At 38.7% G+C, this 23,201-nt stretch overlaps 1 protein-coding gene across 1 annotated transcript in view; it reads right to left on the bottom strand.

Moving 5' to 3' along the window:
• Window positions 1-22,954, bottom strand: part of LOC117805470 (aryl hydrocarbon receptor nuclear translocator-like protein 2) — a 30,223-nt gene extending 7,269 nt beyond the window's left edge. The window contains exons 1-9 of the mRNA XM_034674200.1: window positions 22,391-22,954; window positions 9,164-9,257; window positions 8,981-9,019; window positions 8,861-8,902; window positions 8,138-8,295; window positions 7,976-8,058; window positions 7,797-7,889; window positions 5,441-5,558; window positions 5,193-5,342 (exon numbers count right to left, since the gene is read on the bottom strand). Of these exons, the coding sequence (XP_034530091.1) occupies window positions 5,193-5,342; window positions 5,441-5,558; window positions 7,797-7,889; window positions 7,976-8,058; window positions 8,138-8,295; window positions 8,861-8,902; window positions 8,981-9,019; window positions 9,164-9,257; window positions 22,391-22,682 (1,069 nt within the window). The 5' untranslated portion in view covers window positions 22,683-22,954. The remainder of the gene's footprint in view (window positions 1-5,192; window positions 5,343-5,440; window positions 5,559-7,796; window positions 7,890-7,975; window positions 8,059-8,137; window positions 8,296-8,860; window positions 8,903-8,980; window positions 9,020-9,163; window positions 9,258-22,390) is intronic.
• Window positions 22,955-23,201: the final 247 nt, after the last annotated feature.

Below are 23,201 nucleotides of genomic sequence, written 5' to 3'. Positions count from 1 at the left end.
CAAAGCTTGATCTGTAAGGCAACTGGACTCGGTAGAAATTGCCAGTTGCCTTACGAATCAAGCTTTGAATTACCATGACCTGGATGACTGAGAACCTTCACAGACATTGTTACTACAGCTCCCCCCATCAGTGGCATAAAAATCCTTCATCGTTTATTGTCTGTATGAGATCTCAGAACACACACAATGACAAAGCCTGCACTTTCACATGCACACGTCAGCTCTCACACTGACGAGAAGAGCACTCAAAGAGCAAAGACCTTCACCAACACCGAAAGTTCAGTCCCCTTTCAAATGCAAATCTACAGGCAAGCACGGACTGTGAATTTGAATACATTTCCTGAACAAGAATTATGTATTAAAAAAAATGGATGTATTTCACACTGCATTTATAATTGCACTTGATATGCAGGCATGAATTGCAAAGAAGGAATCAGCATCATGAGAACATCAGCTTGAAAGAAAATGGGTCAACTTAGTCAAGACAGAAGTAAAAGTCCTCTTATGATAAGCATCACACTCTGTTGAGATTGTATTGGTGTGTCATGAAACAGCCTGGCTCACTAAGAAAGGTGTCTGAACACTGGCCCTGATTAAAAAGATAAAACAGGCTGTGCATGAAAGGGATCCGTTGACTACAGCTAATGAACTTGATAACAGATTACCAGCTCTGTATTTGAAAGCTGCTCAAGCAAAGGTTAAGTTACAACGAAAGGAATGATGTTCTTAATTCAGATTCATGAGGAGTTGTAAAGCTGATCTTAAAGACATTTCACTACTTCTGGTTCAATCTTTGGTATTTAAATTGTGCTTTGGACATTTTTGCCTTGTTTTGTTTAAGGACAGCTGGAGAGGGACAGGAAATGTGGAATAGAGAGAGAAGGAAAAGATGCAGCAAAGGGTTGAAGCTAGGAGTCAAACCAGCGACCACTCGACAAGGACCATAGCTTGTATGTATGGGACACACAGTTAAACCACTGGGACAACTGTTGACCTGAAATAAATATTTAAATCAGAAACAAATAACCTTTTCTAAGAAGTTGTTTTCAAAAGATGATGGAATATGCAAAAGAACAAGCTCACACTAGGCCATTTTACCACATCCATCTTAGGCAGTTCATGAAAGGAGTTACTACAGGAGAATACTTAAGACCTTGAAGGTTAAAGGTAATTTCTGATCATCTTCTGCAGTGCAGTGCAGTTGCAATAAAAGGCCACTGAGTGGCACCGTGCCCCCTCGCTCTCTCTCCTCGCAGTTGGCAAGGTTTGGACCATCTTCTTATTCGGTGGTTATACAATGCTGTAACAGTGACCTACTTCCAGTGCTGGACTTTAACTCTGGCCATTTTGGGGGGGAAAAATAAAGTCAGATCAAACACTGAATCAAACCAGGACTCTCTGATGGGAACAGATAATGTGTGTGTATTTTTCAACAACACGCAGCGCAATAAGATCTTGAGCCATTAATGTGTCTTTGGTTTGGAGATGCTTGGAATGTTCCACTGAGGGAGGAAACATGCCCGGGGAAAACAAATATCAGTATTGAGTTATAACCGTAAATAAGCAGCTACAGAGATTAGAAAATTGTGTTTTTTTCTCCATGGAGATGTCTTAGAAGTAAAGTTTAAACTCCCTTACTTGCAATCAGCCTCATTACACTTTAAAAAACACAACCCATCCACACCCACCCTCATCCACCTGTCCTCCTGCTCCAGATCAGATCATTTTTGTACTCCACACAGACAGACCAGGCAGGGAATACATTTCCCAGTGTTTGTTTTCCACTGGCTGCCCTGACACTGACCCCATTTCCTAGAAACACATTGGAATATCTCGTTAATCTCTTGGTACACATCCTCAATCTTCCTCCTCTGTTTGGGCCAAAGAACCCTGCAGTTCCAGGACCAAACTCGACTGTATATACAAAACTGAATACCTCTAATATATTTCAGATATAACCCTGTCTGACAGTTCACTCGCTGTCGAATCACCTCAAGTGCTCTGAAGAGGGAAAGGAGGAAATAATATCTGCTCCCAAATAGCACTGCCCAACAGGAGCTTTGTATTGGACGGTGTCACTGTGTTTCTGTGTTTATTTAGATCCTGTGTATCCAGTGTCTGTCATGATCTGTTGCTGTAGATAACAGGCCCACAGACACGTGTTAAATTTGATTATACCTTCCAGAGCTTCTACACAGTCTGCTTTAAACCCCATTTCAGAAACAATGAGACACCAAATTGGCTTCAGATTAACTATTCTTGCACTTGTTACACATCCCATCCATCTGTTTTACAAAATGAGGATCATTTAGAGCGATTTACAGTGCTGGAAAAAAGGACACCACACTGAACACTGGGTGACGTCACAGAGACCATACACAAGTCCATACACGATTCCCCAGAAGTTCAACACTTTGTTTATTCAAATACGTGATAGACCTACCAGGTGAGATGATACAATACATTGTTCAAAAGCTCCTTTCAAAGCTTAGCTTCAACTTCTAAATGAAGATGTCTTAGTTTTTTCTCCTTGATGCCAAGTTATTCTCTTTGGATGTCTTGAAAATGTATTCTGAGCTCTACACAGCAGCTATAAGGCCTTTTACCGTCCTGAACTAGCAGACAGATTTGACAGGGAGGCCTCTTAATGTAAACAAATTCAATAAAAAGCCATGAAATCTTTCCCCCTTACAGTGTGGGTGGGACTCATAGATTGTACAAAACATGGACACATCCTCAAGTGACATCACATTAGTTTCTGAAGCCCAATGATGTCAGGCGCCATATTGGAAAATCTGACTCTACTCAACTTTCAGTCAGCAAGAGGCAAAGAGGCAGAGTGAGGCGGGCCTTCAACTTCCTGGCTACAATGTGCCCATGTGTCAGTCAAGTCATCCACACCCCTTATTATACAAAACTTGTGGTTTGAGTACCTGTGATATCTTCAAAAGGATCAAGCTGGTTACCCCTTCGTATATTGTGTACAAAGAGAGACCAAAACCATGTTTTTGTACCAGGATGCAAATATAGCTGGGCTTTTGCAGCCAGCCTCAAGTGCACACTTGAGGAAGTTCAGCTTTAACCGCTTCTGCATTGGCTTTCTTTTATCTGATGACTAGCTGCATTATTGGTTTAAACTTTAAAGGCCTACCTCCTACACAATGACTAAAGGGACTTGGGTTGAATACATGTGTTATTGGAGCGCCTGTTTGGCCTAGTGGCTATATCACAGGCCAGGGTTTGATTCCAACCTGCTACCCTTTCCCGCATGTCACTCCCCACTCTCTCCTGGTTTCCTTCTCTATCCACTGTCCTGTCCTCTCAAAATAAAGACATAAAAGTCTGACAATATAATATATCTATGATTCATTTTTGATACAATCACCCCACAGACTCTGTAGTGGACAAACTTTCTCTGCTGGGTTTCAAAACCACCTGGTGTACATCCTAGCTCCGGTTGGAGGAATTGTGGAACCAATGTGGCTAACCATACCCACATTTTCTGGTCAAGTCCAAATATAAGCTTGTTCTGGAGAGAAGTATTTGATGCACTGAAAGAGGTCTTCCAAAAGGACATTCCACAAGACCCCTTGGTGGCAATACTTGGAGTGACGCCCGTTGGCCTGAATGGGAGGGCCAAAAAGTACTTGTTTAATATCTTATCTACAGCGGCCTTGAAGTGTATCACCATACGCTGGTTGAAACTAGACCCTCCCACTTACAATATACGGATCCAGAAGGTTTGGGACATTTATCAAATGGAACAAATTACATACCAATTAAGACTCCAAAGAGAAACTTTCACAACAAGATGGAGACCTGTACTGACTTTACTACCGCAATAGAGAGTGATGTTTAATTTAGGTGCAGACCAAGATCATGCACCATTTTTTCCTTGGTTTGACTTTGCACCTGTACTTTGTAATGTGATATCTTTGAGTGATCAGAATTTATTTATTTATTTATGATTACAATATTTATTTATGATGATCTCCTCTACTTTTATTAACATTTATTTTTGTACTTGTTTGTCCATGTGTATTATTGTTTATATGTATATTCTTCGGAGTGTACATTTTGGTTTGTATCTTATTTTTATAATCTATTTCTGCTGTCTTAATATCAGAATGTAACTATACAGCTGGAAAAAGGGGAAAAAATAAATAGTTTTTTATTTTACTGTTGTTGATGAGAATAATGAATAGAATTAAGTTAAAAAAAACAAAAAAAACCCACCTGGTGTCATTGGATTCTGGGATTTTTGACACAGAGACCAAAGTCAGTCGATGCTGTCAAGACCACCTAGGGTCAAATCACACTGAGTCTCTTAAGGCTGTGCGCCCAGCCCACTGCTGTTTACTTAGACACCACAGTGGTGGGATTACCCCTCAACATCAGCAGCTCCACAGAGGAGACAGTAGAGAACATCAAGTCCCACAGAGTGCTGATCTCACTGTCACACACCAGGAACACTGCTGCACTTTCAGAGAACCAAGCTTCACTCCCCACCAGAATCCCCAGGACCTTTCACAGGGGCACGGTTTAGTCTGTGCTTACATATTGCATCACCACTTGGTACTTCAACAGCAATATCACACACAAAAGAGCCTCACAGAGGGTAGACGGGGGGATAAATGGTGTCTCCCTACTCTCAGTCCAATTACTGTTGCAGAGCTGCTAGCTGAAAAAGCACTTGACATGGCAGGGGATCCGTTACATCCCCTCCACACATTATTTCATCTTCTGCCTCGGGAGATACCCCAGCAGCAGAGCTTGGACCACATGCATGCTAGCATCATCTCAGGGGCTGTGAGGCTGCTGAATGCACACAACATGTCACTGGGCTCAGGGACTGCACTGTGTTTTATGTTTGTGTTTATATTGTATTTCTTATTGTGTTTTTTTAATAGTTATTTATGTCTATTGTCGTACACTGTGATTAGTTATCATAACCTCTCTTGGTAATGCTCTTATTCTTAATGATTGCATCGCAAAATGACAATAAAGTGTGATCTGATTTTAATTTAATCAAGTTAAAGGTGCACTTTGGTTAGCAGAAGAGGAGTGACGTTGATCCTGTGAGTGCCAGTCCAGGCTTCACTTTTTTACAATGGGTGTAGATGCAGGCTTGCCGTCCATATCAATATAAAGTCGCTGTAACAGCCCTCTTGTGGACTTCAGTCTGAACACACCTTTTTTTTTGGAGGTACTAGGCAGCAAATGTTTGTCCTCTCGTTTCCCTGACACCCGGCTGTGCTTCATCCGGCAGAAGAAGGACCTCCTGGCCCCACTGGACAAACTGTATGGTTTAGGCAGGTTGTCCCCCTGGACCGGGACCCCGGCTGCACGCAGAGACACATTGTACAATTAGTCAGTTTGCTTTATTCAAGTTGATCCTCCAGTTTCAACTTTTAGTCAGACCCGACATGAACAGACTTACATGCAGCATCAAGGAAACGTTGGCGAGGGTGCGACTCCGAAGACGACAGCTGCTCCTTCACCTTGTTGATGTCTTTGTGGTGGATGAAATCAAACAAGCTCTGTCCAGTCAGCTCCAACTGCAATTCCAAATGACAAACATACAGTTATTCAACTTTTTAGAAGTCCTAGTTTTACTTGTGTTTGTTCAAGTTGTAACTTAAAAACAACTTATTTTGTATCCTCTCCCGTGCTTCTACTGTTCAGATTATGACACAGCTTACTCATCAAAACTTGTTTTCTTCAAATTAAATCTTCAAATGAGTCACGGCTACAGTGAAAACATCAAAAAGAACCAAAAAAGAACTGCTACCATGTGTATCCAGTCAGTTTACTAGAAACCCCCCAAATAACACATGTTGGCCTGCAGACATAGAGTCAAATCTTCCTAATCTCTATTCCTCTCTGCTTCTGTCCCTAATCTGAGGAATGTTGACAGATATGTAGAGCAGGTGAGGTTGTCATTACAACAGGAAGACTCTATAAACTAACATTCAAACAATATTAAAGCAAAGACTGCTGTCCCTATGGAAAATAAAGTCATAAACTTGATTATTAAGATTTGCTTACAGTATTATAAGCCCTTCATTAGAGCGTCCATAAAATGTTTCATGTGTTTTTGCTTCCTCATAAAATCTGCTGACTCGCACGGTTGTGTGTACCACACCACAATTTAAGTGTGCCTAAGTTGTAAAGATCTGGTTCCTTGACCACACACCAATTATGTGGCAACTGCACTAACTGATGCTTGTGCTGAGAGCAGATGAAGTAAGGGCTTTTACTGAGCTGCAAACGAACAAAATGCACAAAAACACACAAAAAGCAGAGCACTTACTCAACTTACAGCGCATGAGCGACAGACTTAAACTGTCTTTCCTCCTCATCTCAATTACAGTGTTAGAAAGTAAACAACCAGCCAAACCATCAGTATGTTTCCCTGGATTTACTCCTGTTTCTATTTCTATTTTTAGCATTTCTAGCTGAATGTTTTAGGTTGGATTTGTGGGCTTTACATTACTCTGCATATTCATGGAACTTATTGATTTTATATTTTTTTGTCTGCTGATGCTTATAAAGAGTTAAGTCCTTGGTGCTAGATGTATAGTATTGTTAACATTGCATTAGCAATTTTATATTTATAAAGAAAATCTGATTCAATAAGGTAGTTAGCTGGAAATGTTGGCTCAGGTTAGTTGATGAGATGTGGGTGTTCCACAAATTTCTCCTGTTTGCTTCAACACTGTAATTCATACTTTAACCAAAATTAAATAATTGACATCACAATGATAAGGCTGACTTATTAATTCAAAAATTGTATGGAGTTTTGATGAGGAAAACATGGGATTTTGAATGGGATGGCTTATTGAAATGCAAAAAATGACAGTCTGAAAGAACACTAAAACAAAGTGGTTTAAGTTTAAAATTTGCTTTGAATTTGATCTCTATCATTGGGGTATCAGGCTGCATAACAAACACAGGGGCTAGGCTATCAACCACTGGGGTCAACTTTAGCACATGTTTAAACTTATTTTAAGAAACTGAACCAAACAGTAATGTTGGTGCAAGTGTACACTATATTTAGAAATTTCCCAACGCTGTACTTTGCAGACAGAAAGACCATTCATCTTTCTCTATTCCTGGACAAATCCTCTTTTTGCCTGCAGTGCACTGATCAGGTGTTCCAGTTTCCAGGCTTCAAGAGACACAACAAATAAAACCAAACTAAAAAAGGAGAGATTCTGGCAGATATGATGACTACAGTTTTGATCCAGAGAACAGAGAACAGAGTTCCTGCTGTTAGGAGTGGGACTTGGTAACAACAGTGTTTCGTGTTTTATTGTATAATAATATAACCCATGGTCCACATGATATGTTTACCTTATCAAAACACACTAGATGAGCTGAAATAACAAGCCCTATAAATATAACTTTATCAGCTTCAAAATGTTCAGCATTTGTTGTTTCAAATTATGTTAAACTGAGATGCAGAAACTGTGAAATTCACAATATGTCAGTGTACTGGACACAAGTCAGGTTGGCCTGGTGTTGTTTAGTGCACCGCAGGCACAGGAGCATGTAGGTTAGCATACGTGAGTACTGCAGAAACTGTTAATTCAAAGGTGTGGTCTGAATATTATTTTGTCTGAAAACATTGTTAAATCATTACAGTTTTGTGACTTCAGATTTAATAAAAGGTCACATTTTTACCTACATATTAGACAACTTAACCAGCAGGAATTCTTACAATTCTCTTGTTTAATATTCAAAGCTGATAACAACAGCAAAAGAAGTGTGTGTGATGTAGAAGTGCAACACACCCGCTTAAAGTTGAGGATCTTGCAGACTGACTCAGAGATGAACAGGATTTTTGCCCGGTCACAACTTACAACTAAGAGGAAACCATCTGCAGCCTGGAACAGAGATAAACAGACATATCAGTAGACAAGCAGATTATGTTTCATCAAACAGGTCAATTTGGGCGTATTTGAGCTCTTACCCTGAGCAGAAGGTGTCTGAGGTCATCGTGAGGCAGGATGGAAGGCTTGCAGGTGGTGTCTGTAAAGGCGCTGCTTGGCCCAGCTGAAAACACAGGAAGTCAGAGCCATTAGATGGAACAAGCAAACATGTTAATGACTTCTTAAATTACCAGATAGGTCACCTTTGATGGCTTTCAGGTGCTGCACAGCTTTTCGCAGCACAGTGAGTTTGTCAAGTTTTCGTGCCATTGGCTGACAGGCAGGGATCATGGCGGCCAGCTCGTCGATGAGGTTGTTCATTTTGTCCCTCCGCCGCTTCTCAATCTGGCTGTGAGGCTCCCTGTGGGCCCGGTCAGAGAGTCAACACCACAAGAACTTACAACAATTGAAAAATGGTTACCTGAAATTACTTACAGATAAAACCTTAAAAAAATAAACTAGTATATTATTCCTGCATGGGATTGGCATTGCACACAAAAGCACTGCAAACAAACACAAACAGCTAACAGGTCTCAGTGCTGTTAATATTAAACACAACAGGTTAAGTTCATCATTTGAAATAGCAAGATACTTGATTATGAGACGTATGGTCCAACATTAAGCCTGAATGTTCTGAGATGATCCTTTGTTTTGAGTAAATAGCTTATATTACCCCACTTCTTTTTAAATGTGTGTTTTTTTGCTGGTATCATGATTCACATCAGTCACCTCGTCAGATCGGAAAATCTGTAAATCCGCATAAATCCAGTAGAATCACATCCCTAATTATTACTACATTATGATATTGTACACTCATTTTATTAAACACTACAGAGACATTTAAATTCTGACATATGTATCATTCTACATCTTTTCTTATCTCAAAGACATGGGTGGCTGAGACATGGATGTAAAAATCAAATTACCTGAAGCATTTCATTTTCACTTGTGCATCTTCTCCCTCAGATCTGCAAATAAAATTATCACCATTACATTTCTTTACCAGCATTCTCACATAAAACAGCATGGATATGAGAAATAAGTACCTGCTCGGATCATAATCCATTTCGATGTCAAGGCTTTCCCTGAGATCAAATACACAAATTGTAGCTGTTAACACTCTAGTAAGTAGAATGGATGCAATATGCAGGAGAGTTAAGATAACAGCTCAATAGAATAAGCAGTAAAATGCATTTATTTTCTCTTTTTACTGTAGAGGGGTGTCTGACCTCTGCTCCACATCTCCTTTCCGTTTCCTTGGCAGCTCAACAGCTGGCAGCGAGGAGCCGGCTTGGCTCGGGCCTTCCTCCTCTGCAGCAGGATCTGAAACAAGAAAACAACATCACGGTGATGTGAGTGCCTGAGAATGAACACATCAACCCTTAGATCTCTGTAGCGCTGGCTGTCAGGGGATCTTTCTACTATTCCCTACAAATAAACAATTGAGACGTATTCTGTCACTCGGGTCTGTTCTGTGTGCTTCACACATTTCTCATTTAACTACATAAATTCATCAGGAGGACTGACGCTAAGAAGATTAGAGTGTTAATTAAATACAACAGCCTTTTTTTAAACCGCACTCAGAATTAAACAGGTTGTTATGTGTTGATTTTGATTTTGAAACACTGAAACGTGAGCGAGGAAACCACACCTGGGCTGTGCGACAGAATGATGAAATGCGGAACTATGGAAACAATAAAGTGAATACACCTTTATGCTCTCTAGGATAGGCCGCACCCTCACGTGTGCAGTCTGTGCCAAGAACAACAAAGACAAGTATGTGATTATTATTACTGTACCGCTGTAGATGACGCACAGAGGAGATCATTTACTGTCAACTAACTGTAGCATTTGCAACCACAGCACTCAGCAGAAACTGCTTCAAGTGCGCTATTGTCTGACATCACAATGAAGTGACTTATTGCACCCTGACTGAATTAAATATGTATCACTATTTATACTTTATGTTAGTGCCATGGAAACCCATTTATGACTTGTCCCAAACTGCTAAAACAAACAGACTTCATGTATTTCTTAATCTTGCCGGGTAATCTCAACATTAAGTCTTAAAGCTGCAATGAAGAACTTTCTTCTGTACGTGGCTAGGTCGTGTTTTCTGACAAAAATCTCATCCTTCATGTTAATTTATGTCAAACGTGTCACTCATTGAGAATATTTGCTGCTGAAAATCAAAAGGAAATTTCTTCAGCATCCCATCAGTCCTCTGGTCTGACACCTACCCCCTCACAGGCATTAAAAAGTACAATTTATAAACTGATGCTGGAATTTTTGGTTCTTATTAACCAGTCAACAATATTCACACTGTACATACTCAGTGCAATATCATTACCACTTGAATATCCTGTAAATATTACATTTAATTATCAGTGCTTTGTACATAGCTTATTCTAAACTATTTTGTCCTCCTCTTCCAACTTATTGTTATTTTTATTTTTATTTTATTAGTATTGTATCTTATTTTATTCCCTCTTTCTATTAGTATTCTAATATTCCTACTTTATTGTGTGTAAGAGGAACTGTAATGACCAAATTTCCCGGGATAAATAAATAAATAAAGCATTTCTGATTCTGACTCTGATTCTGATTGTTTGCTATTGACATTCTTAAAAAAACATCAGAATCAATTTCAATTGGTTTCACAACCAGTGAAAACTCCTCACAGGAGCTTTAATTCACGAGTTAAAAGAAAGGGAAGAGTAAAAAAAAAACAATATCTGTCGGAGTGTTCCACTTGGTGCCTAAAACTAAACTATCCAGATAAGATGGAAGTAAATAAAAGCTTTAAAAGGTTTGGTATTGTTTTATACCACTGTATTTAGCAGGTTTGTTAACAGTAACCATCAATTTGTCTTATCCTGCTGTCTGACATGTCCCTCGCTGTGAACCTTTGCTGTGGAAAAAGGAAAAAAACAGGCTGTTCCACAGAGTGTCCTCCATCCTTTGGTCTGACACCCCCTCACAGCAGTTACAGGAATTAAAAATGCAACACTGAAATAGTCAGTCCTGTTTCTGATGGTCTTGTTTGCTTTTGAAGCTCATAAAGAGATATCCACATTCACTCCAGTCTGTTTCTTAATCAGATAAAAACTCCTCACAGGAGCTTTAAAATAAAGTGACAGTTCAGATCGGGAAACTTAAAGGTAGTATTCTAAATATTTTCCAATTATGTGAACCTTAAGAAAATACTTTTTTTTTTATCTAAAATTTTAATATCAAATTACAAAAACCGACAGTCTGACCGTTGGTTCATAATTGTCCCTTATTGCGATGTCACAATGAGGTTCACCTGACCCCTCACCTGATATCTCCTCCCACACCTCCTGAGACACACCTTCAGAGCTGAACTTTTGATTGTCTGCCATCGTTCTCCTCGCATGTTACGGCTGTTTGAGTTCTAGCTCTGTGCGTGATTATTGATAAGTCATCAAGGTTTGCCTGCTCTGACGAAGTCCACTGCTGCCTTCAGAGATCAGGCATTAGAGGTTAGGGGCTGCTGCCTCTCAGTCAGGGACTCACAGGTTGTGTTGTGTTTTATTAATTTAGTCTTTGTTTATGATAAAGTTTGTTGTGTGCTTTAATGAATCCAGAAGTTTTGATTGTTGAAGGTTGATTCTGTGTATCTCATTGGATAGTTCTTCACCCAATATAGTCATCTTAGGGTGGGGCATAGAGGTAGAGTAGAGGATGAGGTGGGGTGAGAAGGAGCTAATTTGCATTTAAAGAGACACAACTGACTGTTCAGTTAGAGCTGGTTTAACACAGGGTCAAAAAAAACTCCTGTGGAGTTTATCCAAATTATAATTTGACAAAAGCCCAACGCTGACTTTTCATTTAGACCACAGAGGACTGTGTTAAGTGGTTTAAAAGGGGTCCAGTATATCCACTTTAAAAATTGTTTCATTTTTTTTACAAAAGATCTTCGCTAAACATTAAAATAGTGAAAGCCAAACTACATGTTTTTACTCATTTATTTTAAATGCAAAATATTTTAATCAATTACTCAGTTGTGCTAAAAATATAAACTGAAGTAATTATAATGACAATTCTTGGTTATTTATGATTTTTTAGGCAATGCAACATTTAGTTATAGGCAAATGCACATTTTTTAATAATCTAAAATATTAACAATGAACTAATATTTATTATCATTTTCCCATTTAATAAAGTAGCTTTAACAAAGTCAAATTAATAATTATGGCCCTTCTTTGCTTCCGTAGATCTTTCAATTTGGGCAATTCCACATTTAGTTTGGGGAAAATAAACTTTTTTAAACCATTTTTTAATTTTACAATAAACTATTTTTTAACATTTGACTCCATTTTAATTTATTAAAGAAGTATAGAAATCGTAAAACTTATTATTATGGCTCTTTGCTACTGTATGGATTTTAGACTATTCAGTTTATCAATTTTTTTGATTATGTTAATATTCACAATTACATTATTAATATGTGGAGATATTTTATAGATGTATTTGTGTGTATTTGCCCATCATGAGGAAAATGTCTAGATTTGTCTTGTAATTTTCAGTTTAGTTTTGAAGGATAAATATAACACTAATATTTTATTATGAAATTTTTAAGAAGAGCTTTGTCATGACCTAGAAAGAAAGCATCAATATTTGTTAACTCTTTTTGTCCTAACAAGCTCAACTTTTCATGTGAGCATATAACAGCAGTGATTCATGAATGTATTTGTAATGCTGGTTTATTTTTAAATGGCTGATATCCTAGGAATGATGGTCTAACTGTGGAAAAAGGCATATGGCACTTTAAATGCTGACTCATGGCTGCCAGAAACATTTGAGAGCGAGACTGCCAGAATTTTTCTTTCAGCTATTTAGTCCCTCCACAAAACCGACTCCCCCTCGCTCACACACTCACAAACACACATTTAGCACACACACACTTGAAATGCCTTGGCGCTGGGCCCTGCTCTGAAGTCATTTGTTTGAGCACCATCTGAAGGCGGCCACTGAGCGGCGCTTATCCTCCAGCTATTCATGGAGTTTGTCAGTTTAACCGGCACGTGAGTGAATATGGGGTTTGGGCTATCGTCTTACCTAACGCTTATATAATGTGGTAACAGTGACCTACTTCCCTCTCAAGACTCCGATACTTAAAATCGTGACATCTTTTTTTGTGAGGGAAAAAAATATATGTTGATAAAAGTGAACAAAGCTTTTCAATGTGACTGTTGACCATGACTGACCCATATTCTCCTGCTTTTCTCAATAAAGGGTAAATGATAATAAAAGCAACTTTCCATAATCAACCCAGATTTCCAGCTAGTTGAATATACCTGGGCCGTCAATAAACAGTGTGCTTCATGGTTCATTTGAATGTTTACTCTGAAGTTCTGCTCTGTGAAACATGAGTGTGTTAAGGTTCCTGAAAAGAGTGACAGAAATAAACTCATCAGGGAAATAGATCTGAGAGGTCACGGTGACCTTTTCCAACTCGCAATTACAAATACAGCTCACCTTTAACAGCTGTAAATTATTCAACTTTAACTAGATGAAGAGTGAATTTTCAAAAACATGGGCATCATTTTCTTTAATCCCCCCTCAGGACTCAGTGGGTCATCATCACTGACGCAAAACTGGAATGTGGGAGCAAACATTTGCTGACTCTCCCTTCCACTCACCACACAACCAACACTACCCAACATGCAGCCTACAACGTCACACACTTCCTCCTGTTTCCTTACTATGCAGGGCCTTTTTTTCCATGGGTACCCCTGTAAGCCGTGCCAGCTGACCATCTGAAACGTGCCACCTGGGATGGAACAGTAACGGCTTTGTGCGGCGGTGAGAGCACGTAAAGATGGTCACAATCTTGAGTCACGTCCGAGCCAAAAGCTGTGCATGGAGTGACAACGGGAGGCCAAGCCTGCAGGGCAGCAGATGACAAACCATATTACTGAAACCCAAAGACAGAGACCACCTCCTATAGTGGAGATGCACAGAAGTGTGACAAACTCGATATAAAGTATGCAGGATATGACCTACATGAGCCTCATTGGGCTGTAAATTTCCACACAAGTGTACATGTCAGCCCACTTGAATAACTCCAAGGTATTTGATAGTACAAAGTAGACTATGGATGACATGATTTGACACATACATCAAACATATAGCCAGGAAAACTCCACAAGAACACCACTTCACTTATACTCAGCAACTTAAAACAGGCTACAACAGCTACATGGATACAGGCAAGATGGCTGATAAATCCCAAACAGAGGCACGAGTGCCCAACAGACCGCACAGATAAGACCAAAAATAAATCAACACAAGAACAATTGCTGGAGTTTCAGCCAATCTCCAAATGGATTCGACACACTTCATGAATTTCATGCAAAACCAAAGAGTCTGTGTTTTGCAGCCAACAAATTATTTTACATTCCTTTGCTCAAGCTCAGAGCGCCCTGCTTCAAAATTCCATGAAAGCAAGTTGAGCTATGTTTCCTCCAAACACGGAGCCAAACATTACCAGAAAAACAAAAGTCACGAGGAGGAACGATAAGCAGAGGAATCAGAAGATATAAATTACACTGACAGCCTGAGCTAAACAGACAGAGGAGAAAATCTGGATACAAGCTGGGACTCGGACGAATCCTGTGCTGCTGTGACGTTTATTCATTTATAAAAGTGGGACAAACTGGGAAGAAGGTTTGAAACTTAAACACTATTGATCACTCAAGGGAGTACACATCTAATACCTAACTTCAAATCTACACGCCTGCACACTTTTGAATAGTTTGATCATGATGATAAAGTGCTAAAGCTAATGCTACAAACTCTCCTTACCTTAGCTTTTGGAGAAAAGGGACATTTTGTATTTTATTTAATGATTGATGAGACATAAATGTTCAAAACTTTCACATGTTTGCTGAGATTTTTCTGTCTTTTTACTGGTTAAACCTGATTTTGAACTGGAGTTTTGTTCGATGCACGCACAGGTCCATGAAGAAGGCGAGGTGGTCACTTCGAGTATAATAGGGCACCATTTTAATTCTTGTCAGGACATTCGAGGCACTTTTGTTAACAACGGTTTTATTTTCAAGGTTTTGGATTTCGATTTAATAATACAACATTTTACAAACTTATGTTTAATATACTGAATTGAATTTTCCTTCAGTCACAGTTTATTGGAAACTAATTACTTCCAGAATTTCTCGAGTGTCTCTGTCAGCGTGTGCTAACAGGCCCGGTATAAAAGATCAAATGAAGGCAGTAGCTAATGTTTCATTTTCAGGTTAATTTGAATTTATGATCTGTGACCTCTCAGGAACATTTCTTATAACAAGAAAACGTTCCGTTGATGTTTTAGTGAAAGGTAAAGCAAGAGAATGTAGTTTTCAAAAAAGTGGATTAGTAGAAAATGACTTAAAGAGAGAGACCGGAAGCACTCCATACTTAATGTGTATAACTCTGTATACCCTAGAATGCCTTTATTTATACTTTACTTTTAGCATATAACCACACAGACACTTTATTGAGTGTGTCTTCAATAGACCCTCGAGCTGCTACACAACCAAGGCTAACTATCTGAATGGCTTCTACTAACAGAAGATAGTGTTGATGAAGAGTAAATAAGGACACAACATTTAATCACTGGAGATTATTTCCAGTATTCAATGTTATTCACCCTCTGCATATTTCAATGGACTACACAATGCACAAAGAGCGGTGAGCAGAGCAGGTTTTCGCATGTAAACTTAATGAACTGATAAAAAAGTGTTTACACAACACACCTTCACGTTTTTCTGAGTTATACAAGTTGTCACGTTTTCAAAACTGACCCAATTACAGCATGTTAATGTAACTGTCCTACATTTCTTCTACCAATCAAATAAGTACAAAATAGAAATCATCACCAATACAAACATAGCAAAGGACAAAGACACGGTGCAGACAACATCCAACCATCGTCATCCCACTCCCTCACATCCTTTCATGCTACAAATATTTAACATTGATCACCTCTGAATTTTTTTTTTTTATCGAATGATTGATCGTCTGTGTTCACACAACTAGCCCTTCATAAAGAGGCCTTCAGACACAGGCACACAAAGGCACTTCCTCATTTTGATACACAAAGCCGGATGGCTGTGTCAAGGCCACAGTTTCAAGATCCATCAGCAGCACCTGGGTCACTACCCTATGCAGCTTTATTCATCCATTAGTGCTCCATCTTCAAACAACTAATATCCACAAAGGGTATAAACAGTGACTTCCTCTGGGGTTTTTTGCACTTTTTGCCAGTTAAAGCTGTCATATTTCTCCCGTTTCCTCTTCAGAGGTCCCTCTAAAGGTTTGAAGGAAGTCTAGGATTGCAATTAGGACTGAAACCAACAGTAGCTTTTAACTACTGAAAATACTGAATAATAATTCTGTCTGTCACTTTGTTAATAAATCATTTGTTCCAGAAAATACAAGGTAGCAAAAAGCACCACTTTTAGGTGCTTGGACGAGTTTGGACTCTTGTTTTAAAATGTTTGCCATAAAATTCAACCTTTACCTTGTTATCAGCATGTTCCCACTCTGGGTGGTTAGAGCACCTCTTTGTTCTTGGCTGAGCACAACTCGATAAATCATTAGTCCATGAACTGAAACTGTGTTTGTGTTTTCAAAATTATCATTCCACATCTCTCAGTGGCGGTCGGCTGCTGTAAAAGATAACGCTGCTTAGTGGAAATAGTTATTATCTGCAGTCTACATCTATTTTTAATTTTGAGTCAATTTTATATTTTAGCATTACGAAACTATGGCTTCATGGTTTCTTAACAACCACAACAACTAAGCTAGCATACCACTGTGCAAGCTAGGGTGGTTCTGAAGCTACTAATTTGTGAGGGATTTGTCTGCAGGCTGCAAGAGAGGGGCAGAACCTAAACCTAAAGTTGGGCAGAAGGTGTGTCAGGCTTGGGGGTAGAACATGATCCTATTCAAATCACACAGAACCTCGCAAGATGTCAAAACAGGAAGTTGTTGGCTGCCATTAAAAGTTGTCAGAAAAATGTCAGATCATCTTTAGACAGTAATAAAAACATATGTCACTCAGAGAATAGTTGCACATGGTTGCTTGATTGTGCATTGTTTTAATGTAAGCAATGTGTATTTTATTTTCTCTATGAATTTTCCATTAAATAAACATTCATTTATTTATATATTTATTTATTTATTTAGTATAGGGACAGTGCATATTAATGAACATTTCAGCATAGCATCCACGCCATAGATAGCCATAAAGCTAATTTTTATAATGGTTACTTACTATAAAAGCTAGAAGTAAAACCATGTGTACCTGTCCTTTAAGTGACGTATTTGCTTAGATGTATTGAAATTAAATAGAGGAAATAATTGCAATAAACTTTATCATTTTACTTCAATAAAAATAGTAAATGCATGAGGCCGTTATTATTGACGCTATCAACCCAGACGGTATAACTTGTCATGAATAAAGTTTGTGTAAAATAAAATAAATCTTGTAGTGGGCGGAGCCTATACCGTCTGACGTTATTTGTGGGCGGAACTTGAACACTCTGACGTATTTGTGGGTGGAATCTGTATTGTCTCGCCTGTCTTACAGCCTGCAGACACATACTATTGTTTGATTTCCAAGTTGTATAAGCAGACATTTAAATTCCTACTAGCTGACAAGTCAAAGGATAAGAAAACTTAGACAACACTCCAAACTGAGCACAAGATGATGAACACAGCAACTACTGTCATATTGGTTTGCAGAGTGTGGATTACACTTGCAGAGCTAACACCACCAGCCTTCAGTCCTCCCTGCAGGTTAACTCCTACATGCCTGTGCTGGTTACACATTGCTTCATGTCTTGGTAACCAGACAACCTGCATACAACTTTATCTTCTCTTTCTAGATCGAAACACTGCCACACAGTGCCACGTCACAGGTTTGCCATCAGCCATCTGTGCTTGTTTAAACCCATTTCTAGCCAGAGCTGTGTGCCACAGCCAGAACACAACATGTAAGGTTTCAACACAGGCATTTCAGACCAACAATCATAAAATGATTAATAACTAATTTAACTGACTGGTGATATTGTTGCTGACTTGCAAAGGTTTAGTTGGCTTGACCTCTGATTGCCTCCTTTACATAAATGTCAACCTAAGCCTGTCGCAATATTTAGAGCCATCAACCATGCCAGAATGACATGACTCCCGAAACCAGATTTCTCAATCACATACTTGAGATGATTTAAACTGTTGGCTTCAACTAAAAATATTATAACTTTTATGCGGTTGAGTCATTTGTTTTACTGTAAGCAATAAAGAAAAACTTCATAACAAAATGCAGAAAACACTTTTTTATCTGGCAGTCTCAGTTAATAATAAGAGTGAAGGATGAAAACAAGAAGTAGCAGAGGTAGGCCAACTGGTAAAAGCACTATCAGTAACTGCTGACATGAGCTGTACAATACAGTTTGTGTCTGTTGGAGTCTGATGAGGTACAGGGATTAGCTAAATTTATGGGTGGTTAACTTGATAATGTGCCATAATATCAAAACAAAAGATGAAAGACAAAGGAAAGACAAAAAAAGCTCAGAGGAGACTCAAAATAAACATAAACAGACAAAAAATACTTCAAAGAGACTAAAAACAACAGAACCAAAAAAATGACTACAAAGAGACATCTCCAAAGAGATGCAAAACAAGCACACAGTAACTCAAACAACTACAAAGAGACTAGAACAACCACAAATGATCACAACATAAAAAAAAGACAAAACTACTGCAAAGAGGAACACAATAACCACACAGTGATGCAGCATAAGAGACACAAAATAGATCAAGAAATGCAACAAGTCCTCAGAGTAACAACATGAACTACAAAAATATAAGGTACATTCAACAAAGATAAAAAAAGTTCAAAACAAAACAACCTGACAAAAATCAAAAAGAGTATCAAAATAATGTAGAGATACAAAACAGCTGAAGTAACCATACCAGAAGCGACCGGAAAAACAATTAACAGGTATATTGGAAGACTCAAAATAACCTCACAAAGACTATATCTCCAACAAAATTACACATTAACATCAAAAGTTGCAAAACAGCCAAGAGAAAAACAATGCCACAGAGACCCAAAGTACACTACAGTGAAAGATAACACAAGATTTTTCCACCAAGAAATGCAAAAAGACCGTAAAGTAACACAACATAACTCACACTGCAAATACAAAGAGGGGAGAAACAACCAAGAAAGAGAAAATCATTATAAAGTCATGGAAAATGACAAATATTGAGTCTTTAAACTGTCGTTCATTTCAACATGAACAACAACAACATGAAGTATCTTTAACGGATCATGAGTTGTGGGTATGTATATAATGCAGTGCAATTTATTTTAATTATATACTCAACAGTTAACTGATAATCTGAGAGTAAATTAATAGTTGTAGAAGTGCTTTAGTGCAGGGAGTAGTGGCATTGGTTGGAGAGGTTCAGTTAGTAACATACTGAAGTAGTACGAGCGGTAAATGGAGCTCAGTTGTGGTAAAAGCCAAAGCAGAGATAGGAGAGGTTGGAACATCAGTAGTTGTAGCAGTAGTGGTACAAAAAATGGATGTTGCAGTGCATTTTTAGTTGTAAAAGGTTCAAATAAATCATGAATATTTGTATTTGAGTATCGAAGAACAGAGAAAATGTTCCACAAAGTCTGTGTTTTCCTACACTGGGTCACATGCGGAATACAATTAAGTTAAACAGCTAATAATGTCTTCCCAGCTCAAGCTGTTGGGGTCAATATGACACTAAATGGGCCACCTGGGACATTTAGGTACTTGCACACTGGCTGAGCAGGAGCTTCTAGGAACACAACACTAGTGTTGTGGTTTCAGATTGGTGCAGAGAAGGAAGGCAAGCCTTAAACCCTGGACTCCCAGTACAGTATGTTCTGGGTTATTTCTGGTTGACTGACCTACAATTCCTACAACTCCTCACAAAAAAAAACACAATGCATATTATATTAAATAGCAGGTGAAATTTGAATGGACGTTCTAAGAAAATGAGCCACTAATATTGTACAATGTTAAATAGATGAACGCGTATGGACAATTAAAAATATGCAATAGAAGAAGTGGCTGATCTTCACATCAAAAAATAACTCGCCAGGACATTTCAGAACAAGGTTATACTGTGATGGGTGTTTCTTTGAGCTGTTTATTATTCATAGGTTGTCAGAGTAGTCAAGAATTTTTTGGGGAGAATTTGGTTGAACATTTTTCAAAAGTCTGTCACCAAATATCATTAAGAAAAAGAAATAGGTCAAGTTCTGACACTTAAGGACATTTTTTGAAATAACATAAATACTTTCATTCAGAGAGACTTCATTTTACTTTGTTGGCTTGAGATTTATTTTACACTTCTCATAGTGGAAGTTTCCTGAGGTTTGAGCTCAATTTGAAAACCAGTTAAAAAAAAAAATTTAAAAAAAGATATTTACCTCAACAAGTTTTGAAACGCTCCCAAAGCCAAAACACAAATCAGGATAATTTTACAAATGAATTAGAAGCTGTACATCCATAAACTATGATTTACATTTTACTATTAATCCATAGATAGTGCAGAAGTGGAATATGTTACAATTCAGTAACAATTGCAAATGTTTATAATTTATTTTTATCACATTTTTCAAAAAATATATATTAATATTTTATTATCATTACTTTTCAAAAACTGTTACTGCTTACTTTATCACCTTCACTTTGTTAAATGTTTTTTAGCTGCTATATCTGGACGAAATCTGCATTGCCGTTGTCATTTTTAACATTCTGTATTATTTGTATTATTATACATAATAATATGTGTTATTTTCGTTGTTGTTTTTGGTGTTGTTTGTTTAATAATGCAATATTAAATATGGGAATAGAAGGCTATTTGTGATCATTATAAGCAAAGGTGACATTATTATCTTTTATTGACAAAAGTGAAATAAAAAATGATTTTTTATTACTTTTCATGTTTGCCAGAAAATGCAAGTTTTGTCGTATTTGTGAAATGAGCCTGTCATCACGTTTTTCCATTTGTGAGAAATATCCATGTAAAGACAAATAACTTCATAAAGTAGAATTTATTGTGTTCATTTGATATTTTACTACTTAATAAAAGTCATGTTTTATGGTTTTTTTTGCACTTAAAGTGGAAAGACTGAATGTGTACCTGTTGTCCGACTACACGTTAATCGACTCACAGGTGTTTTTATGGCAATATTCCTTTAAAGGTTGTTTTAATATTCGAAATTAATTAAACAGTCAGATAAAGTAACCATTTTCAAATTGAATAGCATCTTCCGTTTTTTGAAGTACAAAACGCGTATTTATGAGCAGGCGCGACATTTTACGCATTTGGAATCTTTACGAAAAAAAACGTAATTTAAGCGCTACATTTTTATATTCTGATATTTTTAATAATTTGAAAGGTTTTTTGTGATCAATAGAATTAAGTTTACATTGAGAGCCAAAGTTTCGATGGCCGACATGACTGCAGTGCTTCGTGGTCTGGTTTAGAAGCGGCAGGGAACGACTACCTCCCTCTGCTGCACGGTGGAGGCAGCGCTGCTCCACTGATCCACTGACCCACTTTAAAAGACTCTGAACGAGAACCAGAATACAGGCGAACCTCGGGGAATCACGTGACGAAATTAAACCCCTTTAATGAAGGTTCGGGGAAGATTGATACCGGTGCAGGTGAGGGGAAGGTGTGGAGACCAGCAGAGACCGATGTGGGAAAAGTTGGCACCGTAATGTTTGTTAAGGTTAAAGGAACACTGTCGTCATGGTTACAGTCACGTGGGTCCTTGAGGTTTTTCTCAAGTCTTCCCTCCCTCCCTAAACGGAGCAAAACCCCCTCCCCCGTGCGCGCGTCTCCCGCCGCCGGAGACGCGCACGCACAACAGAATAATGAATGGACCGGCGTTACCGGTGCAGCCGCGCTCGTGGTGAGACCGTTCACCGGCTGCCTAGTGAGATTTTCGGTGGAGTAGATTACCGGCGGGCTCTCACGGTCACTGATGCTGCAGACTAACGCGTTACTGAAGGCTTCCGTTCGGCGAGCTGTTGCCGCTGCAGTCGCTCCTTTAGTAAGTGCTCGCCTCACATCCTCATCTAAAGCGCGCATAAAGTTACATCCACTTAAAAACAGTTAAGGGGGAAATGTTTACTAACAGGGTCGCTTATTACAGTTAGACTTCACCTTAATGAAGCGAAAGAAAAGAGGAAACAACTTTCAGATGAACTTTCTAGAAGTATGCATCCGCTTTGATTCTGTCCCAGCCAGGGGATGGACCAAAAAGGAACAAAAGTAGTGATAACACCAATCACTTAAAGGGTAGGAGGGAGCTTTCACACATTCAATGAGAAAATGACTATCATCCCCAAAATCACCCGTCCCCCAGCACTCACCCGCGGGTCTGTCCCCCATCTCGTCAGAGCCATCGGCCGACATACCTACAGACTGGAGCCGGTGTACCCGGTGATGACTACAGAGCGCCGGTGCGCATGTGGAGCCACCAGCTGTAGTAGTAACAGAGAGGAGATGAGCTGCAGAGAGGAGAGCCGGGTGTTGTATAATTGACTTCATTTTTTTTCCCTCGCCCTCCTCCTCCTCCCGTATTTTTTTTCTACAAAGGAGGGAGGAGGAGGAGGGGTGGGGGGGTGTAGAAACGTGAGGCATGTGTGAGAACGGAACACCCATGCCCTTTAGGAAACATGGAAAGAGGGAAGAGTTTGCCCTTGTCTCCTCCTTCCTTCATGCTTTTTTTGGTTCATTCATGCCAGTTTTTATCTGACGGAGGTGAAATCACCAGGACAACTGCTGTCCATTCATTTGAGCTCGTCTCCTCATGCATCAGCATCCTTCGAATGTAAAAATAGAAGCCCAAAAGAGCAACAGATGCTAACGCTTCTCTGTAGGAATTAGATGGCATTTACAGGCTGGCTTTGCTACTTAGAATTTGCATATGATAAAAATAGACACTTCGAATTCTTAATATTAGTGTGCGTTTATTTATTGCAATGAATCAGAAAAATATGCCATCGCTGTATATAATTTGGCAGCCGTGAGCGGTATGCTCTACTGATCTACATTCTGCATCAGAGTATGTGGGCAAAAATCACGACCCGCATGCAATTTTAATCATTTAAAATTGAGATATATAACAGGAGACGATAAGTCAGATCATATTGACAATTATTTCGAATTTTCATCAAAGAG

Source organism: Notolabrus celidotus, chromosome 21 (genome assembly GCF_009762535.1).
Source record: "Notolabrus celidotus isolate fNotCel1 chromosome 21, fNotCel1.pri, whole genome shotgun sequence".
Lineage (NCBI taxonomy): Eukaryota > Metazoa > Chordata > Actinopteri > Labriformes > Labridae > Notolabrus > Notolabrus celidotus.
This window is presented reverse-complemented; position numbering and strand designations above follow the sequence as displayed.